Here is a 23,501-nt window from a genome sequence, read left to right on the forward strand (position 1 = left end):
TGGTAGATTAACATTGGGATGCTTTTTGACAATTAAGTCCATGCTTCTGTTTCAACCAATAAGCAAGTTCCTTTTGGTCATTTGATTATGGGTTTTTGTTTTGGGTGCTACGGGTAGTTTGGAACAATTTCAAATCACTTACTCATGATTATTTTCCGATGTTGGATTATGCCGCACTTTTACGAGTCAATTTAGTGGTTATCCAAGGTCCGCTTACAATTAGATCTTACGAGACTAGGACGGCTAGTTTATTTGCAAGTTCGGGTGTTGGTACTTCGAGTTCACATGGAAAGGGTATTCAAGAGGATGGTAATGAGGAAGCGAGTTGTGGTGAGGATGAAGACAGACATGAAGATGGGGCACCACATGAAGACGTCAGGCTCCTGTAGATGAAGTTGTGGGTTGACAACAAGTTTTGGATCACGTATACGGTTATTAAATCCATTCCCGCAGCGAGCACACAACAAAGTTTTTGGCACAAATAAATGCCACCAATAGACAAGTTAACTTCAGAATCGATGAGGTAGATGACCACATCTATAATTTGAGGAAGGAACATCAATCCACTCATCGACGGTTATTATCGTATTTCCACCGCCAAGGAGTCGAGTCGACGCGGTCTCCATATTTTTACTTACGGATTCTCCTTCACATTCAGGTTTTATCTTTCCTTACTTTTTAGTGTATTTTTATATTTTATGCTTGTTTGTTTCGTACTCGTTTCTTTCGGTTTTTATAATTTCGTACTCCATCTTTTCATTGTCAATTTTTGCACAATGAGGACATTGTCCAATTTAAGTGTGGGAGGAGATAGTTCACTTATCCTATTTTGAGTACGAATGTTTGTCAAATTATTTTTGCATACATATTTTCGCCTACGTAAAAATAATAATAATACATGTTACATATGCTAAAAATTATTATAAGTGCAATATATATTCATATACTATTAATGTTATATAAATATGCTAGAAATAGTTAAATATTTCTACAAGGGCAACAATATTGAATATTATTACACATCTCTGAAATGATTATATAAAGAAAAAGTCTCGAGTGAATGTATATAAGTAATAAATTCTTTATTTTGATTTTTCTTTTATATTATGCTAATGCATGATAATATAATTCTTATTCCTATTGTTCAATTAGGTTTATAGGTAGTGGCGGAGCCAGAGCTCAAAGTCCGGAGGGGCTCCATTGCATGGAGACTTTTTTTCTTGATAACGACTTAAGGCTTTGATTCATAGTAGTCAAATCAAAATTTTCAAATTTTTGATAATATAAGGATAAATTTGATCATAATTGGAAACATTAAGGTACAAAACAACTGAGATTCAATATAAAGTAATGATAATGTGCAAAAATACTCTAATGTTTACACCTAAGAACAATTTTACCTCTAACGTCTAAAATGGTACAATTTTACCCTTAATGTTGGCAGCCAATAGCAATTTTATCCCTAACGTTTACAAGTTTGGTCAATTGGAGAAATTATTCGTCAAATTGTCTTTTCGGTTATGAATTTTGTAACTAAAAAAATACAATTAAAAATAATAAAGGAGAATGAGTTAATAATAATTAAAAATGATACTTAATATTGATATTTTTAAATGAGAATGAGGTTTAAGGGAAAAAATTAAAATGAGATAAAAGGTGAAGAGAGGGAGATTCGAACATAAGACCAATTGGATGTAGAGATTCCTTCATTTATCACTACAACCAACTATGCAAACTTAGTTTTATGTCATATAATCACATTCTACATTATAAGTACTAATTTTAACTTTTTTGGGAGGCTGCTCGGAACTGAACCACTGTTCGTCAAGGGTGTTCCGGAGGGTCGAAGGGTCGGGAGACCCTCCCCTACCCCCTAGCTCCGTCCCTATTTATAGGCATTAATTAAACTAACACTTTTTGCTTGGTTTGATTTCGTCTTACTTTAATAATTCAATTGAAGTTTTTAGGGAAACTTTAGCCATAATACATGTTGATTTTAAGTCAATAGAGGATGAATGTACTATTTTCTTTCCCATTTTAAAATTTTATTTTATAACTCATATTAATTTAATTAAGTAATCGTATTCTTAACTTTTGGCCACGATTGCGACCACCCATGTCATAGTCGAGGTATGAAAAATTAGTAAAATGGTACTTTTGGCCACGGTTGCGACCACCCTTATCACGATCGAGGTATGAAAGAAACGTTAAATAAAAATGAATTAAAAAGCAAAATAACGTGTCTAAGTTTAAAGTCACGGTTGCGTCCACCCATGGCATGATCAGGACCTCTTAGACGGACACAAGTTAATAAATGTATATAAAGTCACGGTCGAGACCACCCTTATCACGGGCGTGACTAGCAAATAAGTTAACAAAAACCTAAATTCATATTTATATTTTAGTATAGGTTTGGGAAAAGGAAATTTTGTGCTTATAAATGCCTTGAGACCGAAGATCAAAAACATGCGTGCTTACACCCGTCCCGAATGCTTCATTACAAAAATTGCAATACAAGACGGATGATAATCACTTTAATCCTAGCTAGTTTGATGTTTTGCGTATAAATTTACCTTAAAGAAATTTATCTTTTGGTTTAACTAATTTAAAAATGTTATGTGGAAATGTATTCTATTTTTAAAGATCGTTTGAAGGATAAATTTAATGATTTTTGCTCGGGACTAGCAAAAGCTTAAATGTGGGAGTGTGATAAGCCCAAAATATACCTAAAATACCATTAATAATTACGTTAGTTTTGTATGAAAATCATGTTAATTATATTCATTTAGAATACCTTTACGTCTACATTTGTTTCTATTATGTAAGGTACTCAATTATTTGGTTAAATCCAAATAGGAGCTAAAACGGAGCAAAAACGAGAGAAAAATCTAAGTTGCGAGCTAAAAGTACGCGTAATTCAGAAGACCGATATGAGGAGACGGGAAACAGTCGATGACCGGGAATAAACACCTGTGTCGCGACCGAGATTCCCATATCTCGATCGCGACACGCGTCCCTCAGCCTCGAAAATGAACTTCCGTCAGCAAAGTCTCCTACACCCCATGTCGCGACTGAGATTTTAGAATCTTGGTAGCAGCAGCGAAGATTCCAGCACACATTTTACATGTGTTAATTTCCAAACGACGCGTTCTTTCATCCGGATAAAGGCGACTCTTCACCAACGGATACGACCCTTCAAACACACCTCTTGGAATATTATAAATAGATGAAGAAGTTCAGAATTCAAGTTGGTTCAATGTTGATTATTTCAATGTTGTTATGTTGATTGTTCTAGTTCATAGTTTTGTTACACAAACTTGTTATAAAGTTACAAGTTTGTGTAAATAATTTAAGATACAATATGTAGTTATTATAGTTGTCGTTTAGAGTTCAAGTTTTGTTCGAAGATGAGTTTGCATTCTGGTAGTGGATCCGGCGATCTCTATTCTGAGATTTAGCGAAGCGCCCCAGGGTCTGACAAACCTACGAAGTTTGAGGAAAGGATTGACAACCCGGAACTCAAATTAGTTAAAATGCTATCCATGTTTCTTCTTCTCTGTTAACTTGATTCGATTCGTAATCAATTAATAAGATATCTTTTCAATTCAATATATTCTTCTGTTGTTACTTTGATGTTATTCTGACAAAATGATTTTCGAAGTAAGGTTCTGGTGTTTTCATTAAAACGTTTTACACAAATATAATTACAAGGAAACTTTGTTGAACACTTAAAAGAATTAGGATTTATGGATGATATGATCGGTAACTCGGCTTATCAGACATAAAACACCAATTTGATTAAGGTAGAAATCTGCTCTGATCCAGAGAGATTTCTACGGTTCAAAGCCCAGTAATTGAATTATCAGATAAATTGTTACATCTTAATCATATGATCAAAGTTATAAGTTGTTTTCTTGCTTTGTGTAACAAGTCTCGAATTCTACTTTAACCTAAACTTAATTTCTATATATTGTAATCTTAACTATAACCAAAATTAGGATTAGAAACCAATTTAAACCATTAACGTTTTCCTATAAACTTTGAGAAGACGAATGCAATCAAGACAATAATTTCTAATCAAATTATCATACGTTTCCTGTGGGATCGATATTTTATTACTACAAACGAAACCGTGCACTTGCGGAATTCGCCTAACATGAGGATTCTGCCCCAAATTCATATCAAAACTCTCACTTCTTCATTTCATATCATCCTGAAGATCCAGCCCTTCAGCCTCTTCATCATTCAGACCATCGCTTGTCTTCGTCATCATATCCTCGATAGTGTTCGAAGTAGCTAAGTTTTTAGCCCCAGGCATAGTATTGGTCCCTAAAGGCTCAATAATTTTAGGATGACCAGTTTCATATACCTTGTGAACACTCATAGAAGTCTTCCTCGTATTACGGAGTAGTAAATGGTTCTGATCAATTTCTCCTAACATATTAGGTTGAGTTGTTCGTTACACCCCTCACCCCTAATACAGTACCACCAATTCCCGGCTCCTTGAGCCATTTTGACACGATCCGTTCCCCTTCCCTTCGGATAGGAGCTTTAAGCCACTCTCCCACTCTCTTGGGGCATCTAGAGAAAAGCATTAAAACATATTTAAACAGAATCGGTCGGTATGCCCCAGCATTCGACACATAAAACAAAAGGAACCAATGCGTTCATGCTTAAAGTTAATGGACAACCACTTGTTATCTGATTTCCGCACTTTCTTGCAGCATTTCAAAGGTTTCCTGACATCAAAAAGTACACAAATGCGCATAAATTGCCTTTTGAAAGAAGAATTGTTGTTAACTTCGTATTCCATAAATACACCAATGAAGTTTCCAATATGTCTGCCAATATTCTCAGACATAAGTCCTCAAGGCAAATCGTAAATTTGAATCCAGAATGCGGTATAGTCGAGGGACACTACGTCAACTGCCATGCCACTCTTCCATTCATTCAAAACAAGAATGTGATTATCAGCCAAGGGGCTCCCTCCAATACTCTATCTCGATCAATAACGTGGAAGAACTCAAAACTGAAAAGGTGCGTATCAATCTTCATAATTGTAACTCCACATACTGGTCGCTAGAGGTTTGCTAACCTGTCCGTCATGGCAGTAACAATAATCTGTCGATCAGTTAGAAACTTTCCTACCATAGTCGGTATGTTTCCCTTTCCGTCGTCATTTGTCTTTTTTGTCATAAAATCCGGCCCTTCACTTTCTTCTTCTGTTATTTGCAGACTTTTCATCGCCAAATCCATCCCTAACCCAGACATGTCAATACGAACAAACTCCAAAAATCAAACAATCAAACTCTCACTATAGGAGAGACTCACCCACAAGGAGGAGCAGCCATTAGCTTTTTTTTTTTTATATATATATAGAAATCAACTTTCTTACTAGTATATTATATATAAATATTAGGATTTTCCCTAATTGTTTTTAAATTATTGTTAAATAAATTCGTGAATATAAAAAATAATAATTATAAACATCGATTTTTGTTAAAATAGGTTCATTCATTTCATTTATATTTGAAAATATAATTTTTTATAATTGAAATTGAGATTTTATAGTTTTTCTACAGTCATGTTAACATATAAAAAATGTTTTCTAATGAAATTATGTAAAATTTGATCCTATGATTATTGTAGAAGAGTCTTCACGTACAAAATAGTGAAATCTTAAACCTAGCGTTTAGCAGACATGCAATTTCAAGTCTTATTAACAAAAACCAAGTCTTTTTTCATGTGCAATTTTATATTCTAACCACCCTCCAACTTCTAGTGTTCTGCCCGACTAATAATACTTGAAATTAATTGCACATGTTGATGAAGTTTGAAATTGCAAAGTCTAATAAAAGTTAGGCTTAAGATTGCATTATTTTATACGTGGAGGCTAATCCGCTCTCTCCAAATAATCACAGAACTAAATTTATACATTATCCCTTTTCTAATTGTTAAAAATATAATTTTAAATACATATAATATAAATAAAAATCTCTTAACAAAGCGTTACATTTACAACTTTTTATGGTAATTAAGGGTCTAATGTAGGGATGACAACGGGTACTGTACCCGCGGGTATCCGACACTATCCGACCCTAATGGGACTACCCGTACCCTGTATAAAAGGGTATGAGACGAGTATGGGATCAACCCTCCAGGGTACCGGTACCCATTACCCGTCATAAATCTTTTATATATGAAAAAATATTACTTTTCTTGTATGTAAAATGTGAGATTTGAACCCCAACCTTTTGTTGTTCAACCATTGAGTGATAGAACTAAGTTACTTTATCCAATCTTTATTTATTAAAGTTTAATTTATTCAATCTATGATTTATTAAATTTGTACTTTGTTAAATTTGTAATATTTTTTGTTTTATTTATTGATTCTTAACGGGTAAGGGTACCTGTGAATTAAATGAGACGGGTATGGGATGCAAAAAGTATACCCATTAGGGTAATGGGACGGGTAGTTAAAAAATAAAAGGGTAAGGGTTGGGGATTGGCACTACCCACGGGTACCCTACCCGTTGCCATCCCTAGTCTAATGCAAGGTTGTAAATGAATTGAATCGTCCATGAGCAGTTCAACATCCAGTTCGATAAAAACTCGACCATATTAAGCCGAATTAGAATTAGAGCACGATCATCATATTCTTCCCTCGTAACTAAACCAATAATCCAAAGAATAATAGCAAATCCCAAATCTATTTTTCTTAATTCAGGAATTCATATTAAAGGCATAGGTTGAGATGCAACCACAATGTATGTTAGTGATTCAGAAGGCACCCAAAACTTGTGCAACTCCCCCCACAATATGTCAAACTAAACATAATCCTATCAAATCATAAAACTTAAATCTAGTTAAAAAGATAAATAGAACAAATGAAGCAATAGGAACAACAAATCCTAATCCTTACTAAACAACTTCAAGAGGTATTTTTTGGAGTCTCCAAGCTTTCATCAACCCTCCCATCTCCATTGTTTTCTTTAAAACCTCCTGCTGCTGCTGCCGCTGCCTGAGCAGCCGAATCATCGATATCCATGTTATCAGAATGAACATGTAACTGCACACCAAATGAAGCTACCCTTTCCATATTTCTTTCACTGGATTTATTACTTTCATCTTCATAATCACTTCCACCTGCACAACTACTTTCATTATCTACCGTATGCAGCGAGTCGCCTCCTGTTTCATCCGTCTTCATATCAGAATCCTGTTCTGGCACCCATTGTTGTATTGGAATTGCACTGCTGATTACTTTTGCTCCTTTCAATCTTGCCCGGTAATCCTCCATTTCGGTTTGGTATCTTTGTTTGTCTTTCACTGCTTTCTCCTGATAAACCTGATGAACAAAACATCATAATCAATGATCATAGAAAGTCTCAAATCAGCAATCAATTAGTAAAGTCATCTTAGAGTTTCTTTCTTACTGTTTTTTCGATATCGTTTAGTTTGTTCCATAGTTCACCAATCATCCTACTGATCTCCCTGTCCTTCCCAGGATAAAGAGGCTTCAGTCTCGCATGCTGCTCCGCGAAGAAGAAATTATAACCGCTTCTGTTAGGTTTAGGATGAGCAGGATCTCTCCTTTTTATCTCGTTTTTCTTCCTACGTCGCCTGCGTTGTGTGCCTGATACGGGATTAATAATTCCAACAGAAGGATTTGTATTCTGCGGAACTTGGCATGATTGGTTATGTGGTGCTTGATAAAGAACACCTTTGAGCTTCTCTGTCCCAATTGTGACAGTAACAAGATATCCGCTTTCGAATTTCCCATCAATGACACCTATAACTTGAGAACTTCCTGATACTGCATAAAAGATTTAACAAACTGATAACTTTGCTTAATGAAATTTTAGTGATTATATCATATAAGTTTGGGAAAAGAAGAAAGACCTCACCTCCACACAGTTCTGCACTATTAGTCTTTTGTTGCTGGGATGTAGCTGCTTGATATTCAGGGGATGGCTGCACAGGAACATGAGCTGGAAGCCGTGAAACCAAAGGAGAGTGAAGAGGAACTGTCAAGATATGCATTCTGTTATAACAAGAACATCTTTGAACATGGAATGAAATAGGTTTAGTGATCAATACACACACCAGAAGAGCCAGGAGTCCAGCCCCGCGCTTTAAAGAAGTAAAGCTGTTCGTAGTGGTGCAGCAGGGAACAATAGTATTTGCGGAGCACAAAAGATGCATTTGTAGCAGTTGAAGGAAAGTTGAAAATGGATGTCACTTCCTTCCATCTTCTTTCTCTAATAATCTGCAACTCCATCCAAATGGTTGTAATTACACAAAACGCTGCAACTATACAATAACTGAACTCCTATTTCCTCGCATTCCTTTCATGAATGATTCGTTGAGAAAACGAGGAATCGAGGAATCTCATTATGCAAATGTTGAAGGTCATGTAATTAGAATATGAGTGATACCTTCTCGAAACCACCGCGAGATGTCACCTCCAAAAAGAGACGGTGCAAGTCCAATTCCCTTCCTCCTATAATGGGGATCCTGAGAGTGCAAATACAGGACAGGACAGGTTAGGATATGAGCTATTCTACAAGTAAACAAATCAATTCTTCATCAGGATAGTCTAATTCTACTCAAGCATGTTTAATCAATCCCATATTTTTGGAACAACGGAACCAAGTTCAAATATGGAAAAGTATTAAATCTTACACTTGGCTAAGAAATAGAGGCAAATGTAGTGATATTCTAGCTAATTCTTTCATTAGAAAGCAACTTCTTGGTCATGTCTGAAACCGTAGCAAATAAAAAGTTACAAATCTCTAAAACATATACAATCAATTCAACTATTGATATTGTAACAGTATGACTGTAGTTAATAACTTTATATCACTCCACTAGAAACTCCTAAAACCTGTAACAAACTGAAAAACTATGCAAGATTATACCAATATAAGAACCACTAAAGTTTCTAATAACTTCCTTCGAAAACAAATGGAAAAATAAGTATTGCCAGTGTCTCACAAATGTAAAACTGTAAATAGAAGCAACAACATACATCCTAATGTTGCACGGACACTCCTCTTTAGTAGCCTTTCTATGTTTCGGTGTCCGATTTTGTTTGAAGGCTATGTTATGAAGGTTGTGTTTTAGAAATAAAGTTCATCAGCATCCGTTCCATGTCCTGTTTACGTGTAACATAGCCATACATCTGAAGTACAAAGAACATGTGTTGCATGGAAACACTTCATTCGTTTTGTGTCCGTTTCTGTGCAACATAGCCTACATCTAAATACAAAGAACCTGTGTTGCATGGAAACACTTTATTCTTTTTATGTCCATTCCCATTTCCATTTCCTAGCTAATTTTTTTTAGAAATAACGTTTGGAGGGCGAGCCTTGGCGCAACGGTAAAAACGTTGTTGCCGTGTGACCTGAGGTCACGGGTTCGAGTCTTAGGAGCGGCCTCTTGCCAAATTGGCAAGGGAAGGCTTGCCCCCAATACACCCTTGTGGTGGGACCCCTCCCCGGACCCTCGCTCAACGGGGACGCGTAATGCGACCGGGCCGCCCTTTTTTTTTTTTTTTAACGTTTGGAGGTGTACTTTTCCTTTTCTGTTTCAGTTTAGGTGCAACATTGAAGAAAACTTAGAAAAGGATTCACATTGCACTTCCAGGTACAGCTTCAAGATACAACAAGGTAACAGGTATCTAAAGTGAACTACACAAGTGTAAGAAAATAATGAAAGCAAAGATATGGCATTGTTACATTCAATTAGTGATTCAGTTCAAGAGATGAAACAAAGAATGTCCCTTTAAAGACATTTTCATGCAGGTAACAAGCAGGCACTTTGGATTGAATGTGTTCATTAAATGGGAAATGTGAAGGATATCATCAAACTTACATGAACTTGGTCCCCATAGAAGCATGAAGCTTCTCTAAAGTTTCCATAAATAGCTTAGGATTGACTGCAACATCTTCATATCTGGTAAGAGGAGGTGGGTATTGAACATGGTCAAGCACTGGTTCTTTCAATGGCACAAGACTCTGCTTTGCAAAAGAAGTAGAAGCCATATCCACCACTCAAAAGATCATAAAAAACGCAGTCTACTTTTCCACTGCACTACAAACAAATACCAGGATCAAGAAAAAGAATGAACAGTTGAAACTTGCAGAAGCAACAAGAACACAGACACACACAGTGAAGCTATCCAACACAATAGTATAAAAGCAAAATATGGAAGAAAAGCCAAAGTATTGAATGCAAACTGACAAATTATGTACAGGAGTGGACTACTATTTAATGAACAATGCAAAAAGTACCCATAAAATCATAATGCAGAGATTATAAGTTGAGTAGATTAAAGATTAAAGATTCAAAGCCCAAGAAATGCAAAAGGGTACATTAATAAAGCTGTGAAGGTCATGAATTCCATCAGTGGTAGAAGAAGAAGAAGGCAGAAAGGCCCCCATCAAAGCTTTTCAAGTTCAGACCTTTCTTTCTTTTTAGACTTTAGCAATAAACACCCAGATGCTTAAAAAGCAACCCTTTTCTCCCTCTTCACAGGCCTATTCAATGCCCTATTTTAGCAGCACCTATCTGACATTCTAAAGATATCCTGACATCTAAAGGGTACTCCAAAAATACAATACTAATAAACAATTCTAAAGTTCTCGCCTTTTCTCATTATCTGACACACTTTCAGGCTTTAGAGATATTTATGGAAATGGAAGATGCCATGCTACAACTTTTTCTGTAAATAAATCGTAAAGGAACAGTCTTTTAAATAAACCCAAAAGATAAAAACCCAATCTTTGCTTAAAAGACCGACCTTGAATTTTCAAATCCAAAATCAATTAACTGTACTTCTCCTTTCTCTCTTATGGAAAACAGATAATAAACCTATAAATGATTAATAAAAAATGCCCACAAATAGAAATATCAAATGCAGAGATTATTTTTTAATTACTATATTACTACCTTAATATGATTATATATGAATAAACAATATACTATTCCTCGTTATTATTATGTCGAAACCCAGATTCAGAAATGAGTGGTAACAGAGTTTATAAATAAGAATACTATTTAAAGAAACAAATTAAATAAATAAAATAAAAAAGGACTTACCTACAGTGAGTGAGATAGGCAGAATTGGGGGAAAATGCAAAAAAATGAAATGAAAATATGAAGCAGGTTAGGTTAACTTATTACTAAAACCCTCACTAATAAACAAAAATGGCGAAATTTATATGAATATGTAAAAAAAAAGATACATATATCTATATATTTATTTATTTATTCTCTGTTGCTATTTTGATAATTTGCGTATGGTGATGAGAAATAGAAGAAAATAAGCCAAAAATACATGTAATATTGGATAATTACATATTTACCCTCGCTTAGAATCTACAGCTCCGAATATTGAAGGGGGTAGTTTAGGAATTTCATGTGAGGACAGTTTCAAAACAAGTAAAAATGGAAGATAATTTTTATCAAAAAAAAAAAAAGGAAGATAATTAATTCAATAAATATGAAATTAAATTAAATTAATGCGGTTAATGGAGAAAGTGGGTATATTAATGGAAGTTGGTGAAAAATGGGGATGAAATTACCCGAAACGTGTCCTATTGACTCCCCGGTTGAAACGGCACTCTCTCTTTTTTATTTTTCAAAAAAAAAAAAAAAATTATCGAATATCCTAAAATTGATAAGAAATTCAGAACCAAAAAATAAAATAGAATAAGATATAGTTTAAAAAATGTGAAAATGTGAGATATGGGTGCCGTAACAGCAGCTTATTTAAATTAAATTAATAAATTGAGGTATTTAATTAGCTTTTAGAATAAGTCCCAGTTCATTCCATATTTATCTCTTCATATTCCAATAACTTATTAATCTCCTTAATTTTAGTATATGCTTAATATTTAATTATAAATGTTACTATTTATAAACGTTACTAACCATTCACTAATTTTTCCTATTTTTACAAGATCGATTAATAATAATTAAGATTATTCATGGTTTTTGTTTTCTATTTAATCAAATATGACTTTTTTTTTTTTACTTTTCATTAACAAAAAAAATAAAAGAATTGATGGGTAATTGATTTTTCATTTCGGGTTGGAATTGGTATTGAATGGTGGCTTGTTTTTATTTTAATTTTAGATGCATGATGGTGTCGTATATATTAAAATGATAGTAATAAAAATGCAGAATAGCTTGAATTTGATAACTCTTGAATTTACAGAATGTTTTATTAACTCCATTTGACCATCTTAAATTTATTTATTATCCCTGAATTTATTTATTAACCACTTGAAACTTTCTAAAGTTAAATATACTTTAATTTGTTTAAATCTTTTATTGTTTGGTTATATAAATTTAAAAAGTTTATCATATCAATTTAAATAAATTTAAATTAACAAGATATTTTATAAATTTAGTAAGGCAATATTTTTTTTATAGATAAAATTCATGTGGCTATTGATATATTAAACCTAATAAAATTATTTATTTAATTTAAAGATAAGACTTTGTCCATCCACAAATATATATATAAAGAAAACTTTGAATTATGGTTTGAAATCCTGAGCCTAATCTCAATGTTAACAAAGATAAGGATTTCATTACTATCTTAAATATGTTTTTCATTTTACCATCTACAAGAAATAATATATATAGTGTATTCTCTTTCTTTTATTTAAATTTTAATCAAAGTGAAAAAAATTCTCAATATAACCAATACTATTACAATTTTTTAAAAGGAATAAAATTACAAATTTTCATTCAAAAAATAAAATCACAATTCAACAAAAACGTTTCAACTATAACACCTATCCTAATATGAATTCTCATTCTAATAAAATGTTGAAAAGGTAAAAGGCATGTTTTTTTTGGTAATTAATTTATTAGTCCTTATATTTTGACAAAATATATTGTTTAGTCCCTATATTTTTAAAAACACACGGTAAGGTCTTTAACCTTTGTCTCGATGAACTATTTAGTTCCTAATGTTTTTCTCAGTAAACTATTTAGTCACTGTCGTTAGACTCTCATGAAGATTATGTTAGTCAATTTGGATTTGATTCAAAATCTATTTAAAATAAAAATGTAATGTCTTACTCTTTACCACAAAATCAAATATATAAGACCATTATCTTCATTGTTTCTCATCTCTGCGTTCTTCTTTTCCTTTATTTTCTTTTCCTTTAGACTCTACTGCATCTGAAATCAACTTTGCGTATTCTTCTTCTTGATTTTCTTCTTAATCGTTCAGATTCGTAAGCGGGTCTGTGTTCTTTTGCTTGTTCTCCATACAAATATATAGCTTCTTCTTCTAAATTGTGAGCGGGAGTTGTGACAGAAAGACATAGAGGTGTGAATTGCTTTTGAATGATAAATAGCAAAGGGTAATTTAGTCATTTCTGAATTTATAAACGGTAAAAAATCTAACAAACAGACAGAAGGACTAAACAGTTCATCGAGAAAAAGGTTAGGGACCTTACCGTGTGTTTTTGAAAATAAAGGGACTAAACAGTTGGTTTTGTCAAAATATAGGAACTAATAAATTAATTACCCTTTTTTTTTAATAAAAATGTTTTGTATTCAGTAATGTTTTAAAAACAACACCAGGTATTGAACCAGGGTAACGATTGGATCAATTGTTCATTGGTTAAATCCGTTGAATCAGAATTGTTCAACCAAATGATGTCATAAATATAGGGTGTTGCTATTTACTGCTCTCTAATTACTAGTCACTACCCCTTATTGGATAATTTTGTCATTTTCATATAAATTTCTCAAAAAATCTCATTCTTTCTTTTATAATCTCTCAACTCTGTAATCTCTCTCAAAATCACATTTCGGGACGAACATCATGCCGAAATGAGGTCAGACAAAAGAAAAAGACCGATTACTGGCATGGTATTTTTTTTTCAAATTTCTGCTTCGAAAACACAAAAAAAGTCTCCCGAATGGGAGACGGAAGTTAAAATCGTACTGCCCATAAGGCAGGCGGACAAGATTTCCGTCTGCTTTTTGGAGGCTGATCGGCCTTTAATCTTGTCAAAGATTAATATAAGATTCATGATTGGACTTTAACTATTAGTTTACGCTTTTAATTCAATTGGTTTTATGACATGGTATCATGATAATTCAATTAGTTCAATTGGTTTGAGTCTTGACAACCTCATTAATTTGTGAATGATGTCATTTTGTTTCATTCATATCATTAGGGGTGAGCAAAATAACCGGTAACCGATTACCAAACCGATAACCGAACCGAAGTTTTAGTTTGGTTCGGTTATTTTAACATTCTGGTTCGGTTTTAATTTTAGCTTAGTTTGGTAATCGGTTATCGGTTCGGTTACTGAAAAAATATATCGGTATAACCAATAACCGAACCGAACTTAGTATATAAATATAAAAAATATAATTTTATTTTTACATATATAAATAACTTATAAAATCTAAAATCTAACCCCTAAAAAATATACTTTTATCTTTATATATATAAATTTTGGTTCATTAGTCTTTAATTTCATCAATTGTAACTTTTATACAAGTGCATTATTTGAAAACCAATTAAATAAAAATATACAAAAATTAAGTATTATGAATTTTCGGTTATTCGGTCGGTAACCGAACCGAACCGAAATTTTTCGGTTAAATAAAATTCGGTTACCAATCTTATTCGGTTCGGTGCGGTTATGAAAATAACACAAACTTCGGTTCGGTTAGTAACCGAACCGAACCGATGCTCACCCCTACATATCATGATATTGGTTTTGGCTTAATACATCATTTGCCCCCTGAACTTGTCCAAAAAGCTTGATTGCCCCCCTGAACTTTCAAAGTGTCCCGATAGCCCCCTCAACTTGTATAAAATATTCAGTCAGCCCATGAACTTGCGTACAATGTAATCAATTGATCACTCGGCCGCAACAAAGTAAGTTAAATACGGAAGATGTATTTCACGCATCTTAGAATGTTATTACATAATTCAAAAATAGATTAAAAATGAAGTTATTGTTTTCTCAACTATACAACTTGACTTCTCTAATCTAAGAACCGTATACCCCGATTTCGATCGTTTTAATTTTTTTAAGACTCATGCAATACATCTTCCACATTTAACTTACTTTTTTTTGCAACCGAGTGATCAATTGATTACTTTTTGTGCAAGTTTACTGATCATTTTATTTAAGTTGAGGAGGCTATCGGGACATTTTGAAAGTTATGGACAAATGATGTATTAAGCCATTGTTTTTAAGAATATAGTAATAGTATAGCATCATATTTTCTTACCATAGAAGTTGAGAATTGATTTCCAGTGGCAAAGAGAGTGCCATTTTGTTTAATATTAGTCGGCTTCTGAAAAATGTAACAAAATCGATTACTAACCCTAAAACGAACCAAGAATCCCGCGACACGCAATAATGCACTTTCAAAGATGTTAGATATAATTAAACTTAGGGTTAATTACAAATAACTATCATGTGGTTTGGTCGATTTGTGATGTGATACCTGTGGTATTTTTTTTTGCAAACACAACCTTATGGTTGCAAAATTTTACACGTTTTTTTTACTTTGCCAAATTTGACCGATAACGACTTCGAAATGAAAATTTTCAAGAGTTAAATGATATTTCAAGCAACTTTAATTCTTCAACTTTTTAGGTTTGAGGTCATTTAGGTGTTGTTTTTTATGAGAGAAAGATAATGTTTAGAGAGAGAAAACTTCAAAAATGATGATTTTGAAATATTAAGAATATAGTTCCATAGTAAATATGATACTAAACAAGTTTAATTCTTGAAAATTTTCATTTTGAGGTCGTTATCGGCCAAATTTGACAAATTAAAAAAAAAACATGTAAAATTTTGCAACCATATGGTTGTGTTTGCAAAAAAAAAAAAATACCATAAATCCCCATCGCAAATCGGTCAAACCATAAGGTAATTATTTATAATTAACCCTTAAACTTAATGAATTAATGAATGATTCAAAGAAATGATGGATATAGCCAAACAGTTAAGCTCCCCATTTTATAGACATTTGGCAATTCAGGATAATGACAAACCCATTACTAAGGTTAGAAATCGATTTCCCATAAAAAAAAATGTGTTGATTGGCTAGGTATTTTGACGCCCGAAATGATGAGTTAATTGACATTTATTATGGTATTTCGAAAATATCTCTAATAATCGGTTAATTGCATGAATCATTTATAACCATGCTATTGTTGAGATTAGAGGTCGACTTTTTATATTAAATGTCGATCGGTCCTTCGAATATGTTACATTCAGAACGAGTTGATTGACAGTTATCATGACGCTTTGAAGATATTTCTAACAATGAGTTGATTATCAAATTAGAGTTAATTATGATCCATGGTATTTTTGATATGCACTCTCCACTCTATATATTCCATATATGTCATTCTTGAGTCCATCTCGATTCCAGCGCCCCCAAAAAGCACTAAAGATGGGCCCAAAGTCGCACGGCCCTAACTGTTGTTGTTTGCAGTTTTAGTATATATATATATATACCCCGTATTGTAGATCCCAGTTTGGTATTTTGTATTCCTCATTTATTTATTCATTATAAATATGTAATTAATTAGTTAATTAATTTACCGCTTTCCATTATGTCAACGTACACATTAATAAATCAATCATAGTATTATTCAGAATAAATCAATTATTAAAGTTTAAGCTAATTTAACATTACAAATGAGTAAGTGAATATGTAACGACCCGGTCCGGAGTGGGTGGCGCTGGAGTAGAAGGCCTGAGCAAGGAGCGACCATAAGGGATGGCGATGGGGGCAGGAATGAACTGAATCCCACATCAGAAATGGAGAGGGAGTGATTGGGGCTTATTAGTAAGATGTGAATCCAATACATGTAGAGGCGTTTTAAAGTCGTGAGACCCAATGTGTTGGAATTGTGCCAGAGCGGACAATATCTACATGGTATTGGATCAAGGTGTTACAATTGGTATCAGAGCCGACTCTCCACGTACGATGTGTGGTTCGAGGACGAACCAGGCGAAAGTTGGTGGGCCTGTAACGACCCGGTCCGGAGTGGGTGGCGCCGGCGTAAGAAGGCCTGAGCAAGGAGCAGCCCTTAGGGATGGTGATGGGGGCAGGAATGAACTGAATCCCACATCGGAAATGGAGAGGGAGTGATTAGGGCTTATTAGTAAGATAATCCAATATATGCAGAAGCGTTTTAAAAGCCGTGAGGCCCAATGCGTTGGAATTGGGCCAGAGCGGACAATATCTACATGGTATTGGACCAGGGTGTTACACGGTCCGGAGTGGGTGGCGCCGGGATAAGAAGGCCTGAGCATGGAGCGTCCCTAAGGGATAGCGATGGGGGCAGGAATGAACTGAATCCCACATCGAAAATGGAGAGGGAGTGATTGGGGCTTATTAGTAAGATATGAATCCAATACATGCAGACGCGTTTTAAAGCTGTGAGGCCGAATGCATTGGAATTGGGCTAGAGCGGACAATATCTACATGGTATTGGACCAGGGTGTTACAATTGGTATCAGAGCCAACTCTCCACGTACGATGTGTGGTTCGAAAACGAACCAGTCGGAAGCTGGTGGGCCTGTAACGACCCGATCTGGAGTGGGTGGCGTTGGGGTAGAAGGCCTGAGCAAGGAGCGACCCTAAGGGATGGCGATGGGGGCAGGAATGAACTAAATCCCATACCGGAAATGGAGAGGGGGTGATTGGGGCTTATTAGTAAGATGTGAATCCAATACATGTAGACGCGTTTTAAAGCCGTGAGGCCCAATTTGTTGGAATTGGGCCAAAGCGGACAATATCTACATGGTATTGGAACAGGGTGTTACCATTGGTATCAGAGCCGACGCTCCACGTACGATGTGTGGTTCGGGGACAAACCAGACGGAAGCTGGTGGGCCTGTATCGACCCGGTCCGGAGTGGGTGGCGCCGGGGTAAGAAGACCTGAGAAAGGAGCGGCCCTAAAAGATGGCGATGGGGACAGGACTGAACTGAATCCCACATCGGAAATGGAGAGGGAGTGATTGGAGCTTATTAGTAAGATGTGCATCCAATACATGTAGACGCATTTTAAAGCCGTGAGGCCCAATGTGTTGGAATTGGGCCAAAGCGGACAATATCTACATGGTATTGGAACATGGTATTACAGAATGTTTCGAACATATCTCTGAAGGGTATAGTATTTGAGCGATCCTTTACTAAGTGAGGGTTCAATCCTGCTTTTTTTCCCGTCTTTTTTGTTGCCAATTCTTCGTACTTGCGTGTGCCCCCTTTCATCCCTATATACTATACCGAATTTTTTTAGTCTAGTGGATCGGGTGGTGACTCTATATACGCCAGCTATAAGTTGTTCCATATCACGTTTTACCAAGCATCTTTAATCGTGTGTGTTCCCCTCGTAATATGATGCACTTCTTTCTCGAACGACTCGGGTGAGACGTCTTGCTAGAAGTATTGTACGGTCACATGAAGCTTTCTACGTGCTTTCTTCTTATTTTTCCAATTGAAGGACTTGAGTACCATTTACGCTGCTTGGGGTCTGAACAAGAACTCCACTCCATTATCGTCGAATTTGTTTTTGTTTCTTGCAATGATAAAAATGCTTCTTTTTATATCTCTGATTTGATGATGTTGCTGTTGATAATGAGTTTGTTGTTGATACTGAGAAACTCTCTTTGCTCTGAAAGCTCATGTTTAGAGTTTATGATACCCAATCTTGATTGATTAGCACTCCGCTAGTCTAATTGGGAGAGCAAGTGAGCTTCGATTTTCTTCCTATTTCTACTACTAAAGTTTTCTCCCCACTTGTCGGTGATCTGACTCACCAAACTTTAATTTCTCATCTTCAATCGCCACATAGTTGTGGCTCACCGTCGATCGGGAGATATCCATATATTTTATCTGTATTTATCCTCTACTAGTAGAAAGCCCGCGCGATGCGCGGGTATATATAATATTATAAAATTCATGTGCTACTTTCTTCCAAAAACAATCCATGTGTTACTTATCAGGTGATCCCATTATCTTATTTAGCCATGTCTTCTGCTTCCTTTCTTCTTAAATATGCTTCCTCCTTCAATCTTGATTTTTGAAGCATGTTGTCCCTTCTACTCTTAATCTCCTTCATCATTCATACATTACAACTAAGTAAATATTTTTACCCACATTTTATCTCTATGAGAAACTTACTGAAGAATCCAATAATTATATTTTTTAAATGACTATGAAAGACAAACCAATGCTGCAATGCACTAACCTATCAGCATTAATCAAATGAATTTAAACAAATTTCAGATACTTGAACCTACTTCTTTTACTTTATTTTATATTTTACATACTCGGTACAAAAATCAGAATTAACAGAAAAAATATTTATGTTCCGTCTTACCACACATCAAGCATCAAAAGCAAGTTGGAATGTTGCCATCACATAATCCATAATTCATCTTACACAATATACAATATCTTCATTCTCTATTATATTTCAAAGCAAAATATGAAACTTAGTAATCTATTACTAAGAAAAGAAAACAACTATTTCACTTAAGAAAAAAAATGTCTTAGATCAAAAAAGGGTAGTAGAAGAGCAGTTCAAAAATCATATCTTGGAAAGACACCATACTATCAAAAGGCTTCTGAGATATATCCCTCATCTTGGAAAGAATAGTAGCAAGTTCACTATCTTTAGGTGCAGATGGCTAACCAAGTTGAGATTACAAAATAAATGAAAAATATTATGGGTTCCATGAATTCCATGTAAAGAATTGGGACTTGAAACTAAAGTTGTGGAGACTAAGGCTCTGTTCTTTATCGCTGAAAAAAACTGAACTGAACTGAACTGAATTGAATTGAACTGAACTGAATTGAACTGAATTGAACTGAACTGAACTGAACTGAATTGAACTGAACTGAACTGAACTGAACTGAATACTGCTGAATACTGAACTGAATTTAACTGAATACTACTGAATACTGAACTTAACTGAATGCTACTGAACTTAACTGAATGCTACCGAACTTAATCGAACTTAACAATAATGATGATATTAGACTTTAAAATAATTTTCATGATAATATTGGACATTAATGAACTTATAATAATAATAATAATAATGGTTCTAATAAATTTAATAATATCAATAATAAATAAATATATTATTAAAGATAAAACTAAATTGAATATCAAATAAAAGCCCGGGATGATAAAATCTTGGCTCGATAAACGCCTATGAAATTAAATAAAAATAAGTCTAATTTAAATTAAAAATACAAATTACATACAAACACAAATTTATATATAATTTAAAGCCTATGAAATTAAATACAAATCTTCATATGAATACAAACTCTTAACTTTTTATTTTAATTAAGGGTTAAAGTGCAAAAATAACGTTTTGGGTCAGAAGTAATTTTACCTCTAACGTCTAAAATGGTGAAATTTTATCCCTAACATTGATAAATTGGATAAATTTGAGAAATAATTCATAATATGGATGCAATTCCTAATTTTTAAATATGGATGCATACTTTAGTTTTATTTTTTTTATTAAACCATATATACTTTAATAAACTATCATTTCTTGACTTTTATCTAATTTATAGATAATGATAAACTATAAATAATAATAATAAATAATGATAAATTATAGATAAATAATAATAATAATAATAATAAATTATATATAAATAATTATAATATAATAAATAATGATAAATTACTGAATACTGAAACTGAATGCTGAAACTGGATACTGAAACTGAATGCTGAAACTGAATGCTGAACTGAACTGAACTGAACTGATTGTTACTGAAATTAAGTGATAAAGAACAGGGCCTAACTATCAATGCCCAGCAAGAATTGTCAAGAAAATACATAATTTCTTCCATATGTTTCATGTTCTTCACGCTGTCGATTAAATTATAGAATAAACTGTAAGTAGAAAGCGTAATAAAATATAATTTAAAAATGAAAAATAATTCCAAAATTCTGATACAATGACACCTTAACATTAAGTATATATGCTTTATATATAGTGATAGAATCCTTTTATTGAAACTCCATAGATCGTCAAAGGGCAGTGTTAGATACATACCACTTTTCCATCTCTCCTCATGTCTCTCATTCTTCAAATTTTGCAGCAAACATGTAAGAATAAGTACATGTGTAGCCTGTAAATCTTTGCTACTGTCTGCATCATTAAACTTTACTATATAAGAATTGGTTAGATGTGTTTATTCGCTCAATTTAAACAGTAACAAACTACTAATAATGTGAGAATAGGTTACAAAATGGAGAATAAATGAAAAGAGAATAAAAATATATATATAAGCATTGATTAGAGCCGCTTTTTGGCTCAAATTAAAAAGTAAAAAGTACTAATAATGTGAGAATGGGTTACAAAATGAAAGAGTAAATGAAAAGACAATAAAAATATTTATAATACATAACTATATATGGTTCCAAAATTATAGAATTATCACCTCAGACTCAATTTGCTGATCTTGCTTGACAAAGGTTTCTATGGAAATTAGGGAGAAAGGATCTCTGAATTTGATTTTTTTTTTTATTCTAATTGATGAAAAAAGTTTATCTATTAGCTCATGATCTTATATACATCAAGAGCTATATAGCCCCATACTCTATCCTTATCTCGGTTACAACTCTAAATGTAATATAGTCACATTCTCTAACATTAAAATACAAAATCTCACTTCATAAAACTGGAGTCTCACTCTTGTCTAAGAACATTTCTTTTAAATTTGGTCAAACAATAAAACTACAATCGGATTCTTATTTAAAAACAATCAAATTTTTATATAAAAAAAAACATTCAGAATTATGTTTCTTGATTAGATTAATAACATAACAATCAAAGAATAACAACCAAAATCGAAGAGAATCAAACAGAGCCAAGCATGGAAGAGAAGCTTCCATTAAATTCCTATAATAAACATAATTTTAACGGTACCCCTATCAGTCCTACTTTCAAAACTGGCACCGAAAAATTGAACTTAGAGTTGAATCCCGCAAGGCTCTCAATGAAAAAACCCAATATTGAGCCATTAAGAGAACGAAGTTAATTAGCTATGGTTACCTCTTTAAGTAGATAAAAATCCCATCTAAAATTAAAGATCACCGAAAAAATCGTCAAAATGTTTTATTCCTGTACTCCTTCTCCGGAGTAAAAGAAGCATAAATTCACTGGAAAAAACCTAGAAACTCACAAAAATAATCTAATTGCATTGCAGAACAGAAGGTCGTGCAAGGAAAACCCTAATCAATAGACCAATAAAATAATAGAACTTGAAATCAACAAACCCTCATCGTCTTCATCTCGTCAACAACATCACCTTCAACAGGCTTTCTCTCCTCGTCTTCAAACTCAATCTCGTCTGTCAAAACAGAAAACATGGGAAAATTTTGAAGTAAATCATTAGATAGACATCCAACCATTACCTTAATCAAAAACTATATTTCTCCCCATACCTGATGTTGAACAGATGAAACTTGCCGCTTGAAGATAATTGAGAAATAATCTAATGGAATTTAAGGTTTTATTTTGATAAATAAAGACCTTGTAACGAATGTGAAATGAATGTATATAACGGATGAATACGAAATGTTGGTTTCATAGCTTTGGAGAGAGATGTTCTTTCAGAGAGAGTATGGAATGAAATTCTGTTTTTTTATAGAGTGACACCTCAGCAAAAAGTGCTTTTAAAACTATTGTGTCATTTTCTCGCTGTTTTCAAAATTATATATAGTATAGATAGATTCCTTTTAATTCACTCATCCTATATCCTCCTAATAACAATGACTATGACTTTTAATCTTGTATTTCCATGTAATTTATTTAACTTTTTCTTTTAATTTAGAAGTACATTCTTTGCTAGTTGTTCCTAGACATGTCCGGTCTGCCCAGGCCTATGTCCCTTGGACCGGGCTTGAACAATAAAAATTGTTCATAGGCCCAGTCCGATCAGGCTCGTTAAAACCTGCCTATTTTTTAGACAGGTTTGGGACTAAGGTCATGTTCTTTATCACTTAATTTCAGTAACAATCAGTTCAGTTCAATACAGTTCAGTTCAGTTCAATTCAGTTCAGTTCAGTTCAGTTCAGATCAATTCAATTCAGTTCAGCATTCAGTTTCAGGATTCAGTTTCAGCATCCAGTTTCAGCATTCAGTAATTTATCATTATTTATTATATTATAATAATTATTATTATTTATCTATAATTTATTATTATTATTATATATTATTATTATTATTTATACTTTATCATTATCTATAAATTAGATAAAGTCAAGAAATGATAGTTTATTAAAGTATATATCGTTTAATAAAAAATTAAAACTAAAGTATGCATCCATATTTAAAAATTAGGAATTGCATCCATATTATGAATTGTTTCTAAAATTTACCGAATTTATCAATGTTAGAGATAAAATTGCACAATTTTAGACGTTAGGGGTAAAATTACTCCTGAC

General features: G+C 33.5%; 1 protein-coding gene across 4 annotated transcripts; it reads right to left on the bottom strand.

The window, feature by feature from the left end:
- Positions 1–6,691: 6,691 nt before the first annotated feature.
- On the bottom strand, positions 6,692–11,193 carry LOC136220920 (high mobility group B protein 15). Of its 4 annotated transcripts, none has more exons than XM_066008762.1 (7): positions 11,104–11,193; positions 9,877–10,090; positions 8,439–8,517; positions 8,107–8,269; positions 7,908–8,027; positions 7,437–7,816; positions 6,692–7,348 (listed from the first exon to the last, which is right to left on the bottom strand). In XM_066008762.1, exons 2-7 carry the CDS (start codon positions 10,044–10,046, stop codon positions 6,932–6,934), a joined length of 1,329 nt encoding a protein of 442 aa, XP_065864834.1. In that variant the 5' UTR covers positions 10,047–10,090; positions 11,104–11,193; the 3' UTR covers positions 6,692–6,931. The 4 variants fall into 4 exon arrangements, with proteins under 4 accessions (XP_065864834.1, XP_065864832.1, XP_065864835.1 ...); XM_066008760.1 differs by having other exon boundaries at positions 9,877–10,095; positions 11,104–11,185; XM_066008763.1 differs by lacking the exon at positions 11,104–11,193 and adding an exon at positions 10,377–10,564.
- Between the last annotated feature and the right edge of the window lie 12,308 nt (positions 11,194–23,501).

This window comes from Euphorbia lathyris, chromosome 2 (assembly GCF_963576675.1).
Source record: "Euphorbia lathyris chromosome 2, ddEupLath1.1, whole genome shotgun sequence".
Classification (NCBI taxonomy): Eukaryota; Viridiplantae; Streptophyta; class Magnoliopsida; order Malpighiales; family Euphorbiaceae; genus Euphorbia; species Euphorbia lathyris.